The sequence below is a fragment of the Gossypium raimondii genome, chromosome 2 (assembly GCF_025698545.1).
Source record: "Gossypium raimondii isolate GPD5lz chromosome 2, ASM2569854v1, whole genome shotgun sequence".
Lineage (NCBI taxonomy): Eukaryota > Viridiplantae > Streptophyta > Magnoliopsida > Malvales > Malvaceae > Gossypium > Gossypium raimondii.
This window is the reverse complement of record NC_068566.1, coordinates 28,045,000-28,048,035: the sequence shown is the minus strand read 5'-3', so window position 1 is coordinate 28,048,035 and position 3,036 is coordinate 28,045,000. Positions and strand designations below refer to the sequence as shown.

Sequence of the window (3,036 nt, the reverse complement as noted above, 5' to 3'; positions counted from 1 at the left end):
AATCTCATAAATTAAATAAATTATAATATCTATCTTCGCAATACACGTGTAATATTAAGAACGCATAAAAATAAATAAAGCCTATGGTTTGTATTTTAACACTAAAAATCAAATCAATTATCTAATCAATCTTCACAAGTATGTGTAACGTAAAAATTGTGTATGAATGAATGAACACAATAATTTAAATTTGAATCCCATAAATTAAATAAATTATAAGATTGTTCTTTTAAACACATGCGATATTAAGAACCGCATAATAAAAGATTTAATGAAGATCGATTTCTTATTTGAAAATATAAGGTGACGTGTATCACCTAAGTCACTCAGACTGTATAAAATTAATACAATCAAAACTTATATAACCAACAAACGTTAGATACAGTAGTAAAACACATTATACTTTCAAAAAGATATATTTAATTCAAATAATGAAGACTGTATTATTAAAAGAGATAACAAATGTCCGTTAATACTATAATCTTATCCATTATCCAAATACTTCAAAAGAATAAAATAATTGAGTGTACCCAAGCAAAATATGAAAAAAGGGCAGGTAACATGTGAAACTGGCCATACATAGCAAACACCTAACAAGACCTGATGTTTCATTTCTTCTATAAAAGCAAGGTTTTTCTCCCAATATGCTTCACTCCACTACTCACACAAGCCTCAGCCTCTCTCTCTTCTCTTGTTTTTCATCCATGAGTGAGTTACCAGCCAATAGCAAGGAGAAGAATTCTCCTCAAGAGCAGCAGCAACGCTCAAATTCAAACCACACGCCTAGGCCTAACCTTAATGTGCTCCTTCCACAACCCCGATTCCCCGTCAATAGGTATATCATATACATATACATATACATATCCTTTTTTTTTTCTTCATATAACATTGTATTTATGCTTTCAAAAACATTAATATAACGTTGTGTAAACTCTCGGCTGTTGGCCTGATGAAGTTATACACTTGTATATTTGGTTTTATTTTTAAAGAAGCTCTTTTTAGTTCTGCTTTGATTTTTTTTTTTCTTTTGTTGTGGTGGTCCTATGATGAGAACAGCAATGATGATAGTGATGGTGAATATGAAACTGATGAATATTTTGGAGGTGAAGACTCTGAAGACAAAAAACAAGAAGAGCTGGTGGATGATTTGTTTAATAACAAGTCTATCAATTCAATTATCATCTCTTTCCTATAATTTTTTTTAAAAAAAATAGATATTATTTTAATTATGATTTTGCATGATGCCATTTACACGAAACAGAAGATCATGCAGCTGGAATTTTGGGTCTTTGTATTTGGGGAACTAGACAATATGTTGACCAGGTTTATCTTGCAACCCAACCAAAACTACTATTTACCCTTTATATAAAGATTAAAATTTTCAATAACATATTATCATCCGATTCACCGAGTGAGTACTTAAATTTGAATCGTGATTGTAACTCTTAATTTATTTTCAAGTTCTAACTATATATTTGTTTCCTTTTCCTTTTGGGTCTTTATTTTTGCCTACTTGTTACACTTCTCAACAGTGAGTTGCAGGTAATATATTTGTATCCAAATGTTCTGTTGGCAAAAAAAAAAAAAAAGTTTTAACCGAAAATCCTTTTCGTTTATCTGAGGAGCTTCAACTTGAAAACTTTCTAATTGGTCAAGAAAATGAAAAGCTGAAGAAGAAAATTTGTCAGTCCTTTAACCCTAACCCTCTTTATAGTACTTGTACTATCTACACTAGAGAGATCCAGCCGTTACCTTTTGATATATATTTGCTTTCATTTGATACTGTAATTGATTGATATTAACTGGTGATGCATGTTTGCCAACGATTGAAACAGGTTAACTCATAACTTGTTAAACCCATAAAAGATAACAACTTGTGGAGCATGATGGGTGATTTGGAAGATGGACCCGAAGAGCACATTGATGTTCTGCTATAATAGTTCTAGCAATAGAATAAGGCAAAACATGTTGTTTCTTTTCAATCCTTTTGTTTGGGGTTAATTAATGTTTGCGTTTGGTTAAGTGTTTCAGATAATTTTGTCTTTGTTTTGCTTTCTTTCTGAGTCTAAAGTCTTTTGTATGTCGGCTGTGATTGGTTTTCATCATTTTGTCTTTGTTTTGCTTTGTTTCTGCGTCTTAAAGTCTTTTTTGTAAGAGACTATTATTTATGAATAAAAAGTCGTTCATCAAGTCAATATTTCCAATGTTTTTTTAAGCCACATTTCAAAAACATGGTATGAATCTAACAAGAAAATAAACTAATTCATCTTTCTTAATTATAATATATATATATATATTTGCTCAGCCAATAATTTAGAATTCATTAATGAAAAATAGACCACATATCAATGGTACAAAACAGGGTACAAAGGAACCACAAACAACAAATCACCCCGCATATAGAGAAAAACAAAGCAATAAATAGAAATGGAGCTGAACAATCCAAAGAATTGAGACCATCACCACCATGCCTCAAGCCGAGAAGAACGATCAATTCCAGCTTTTTTCTAAGTAAATTGTTTTGCTCTTTATCACGTAAAGATTAAAGAGCAATTTCTTTGAAACTCTTTCTCTTCGACCAATTGTGCTTTTTCTTTAAGTAAATTGTTTTGCTATTATTGTTGTTTCCAGATACCATCAACTTTTATTTCATTCATATAGTGGCCTTTGAAAGATAACATCAAACTTTCTACCCAAAATTTACAACCACCATTCTACCAAAACAATTTGTCAAATGAAGCTGGAGATTGAATGCAGAGCAGGACAAGGGGCTGAGCGAGAAGCAGACCTTCCTGCAAATCAGTAAGAAAAAAGGGACAAAAATATATATATGTATGAAAAAAAGGCTTTGAAAATTCAATTTACAACCCACATAAATTGTTTAACGGTGAAAAAAAATAGACTGAAACTTGCTTGATTACAAAAGAATTGAAAGGGACAATGATGATGAATACGAAATGAAGATTGCCTTCTCCAACTTCATAAATCTTTGGATAAGAAATCTGCTTGATTAAAAAAAATCGAAAGAGATTAAAA

General features: G+C 30.9%; 1 protein-coding gene across 3 annotated transcripts; it reads left to right on the top strand.

Moving 5' to 3' along the window:
• Positions 1–650: 650 nt before the first annotated feature.
• On the top strand, positions 651–2,190 carry LOC105788242 (uncharacterized). Of its 3 annotated transcripts, none has more exons than XM_012615035.2 (4): positions 651–835; positions 1,057–1,103; positions 1,262–1,323; positions 1,836–2,190. In XM_012615035.2, the coding sequence occupies exons 1-4, from the start codon at positions 705–707 to the stop codon at positions 1,845–1,847; spliced, it is 252 nt and encodes an 83-aa protein (XP_012470489.1). In that variant the 5' UTR covers positions 651–704; the 3' UTR covers positions 1,848–2,190. The 3 variants fall into 3 exon arrangements, with proteins under 3 accessions (XP_012470489.1, XP_012470488.1, XP_012470490.1); XM_012615034.2 differs by having other exon boundaries at positions 1,057–1,138; XM_012615036.2 differs by lacking the exon at positions 1,262–1,323 and having other exon boundaries at positions 1,057–1,138.
• The last annotated feature ends 846 nt before the right edge of the window (positions 2,191–3,036 follow it).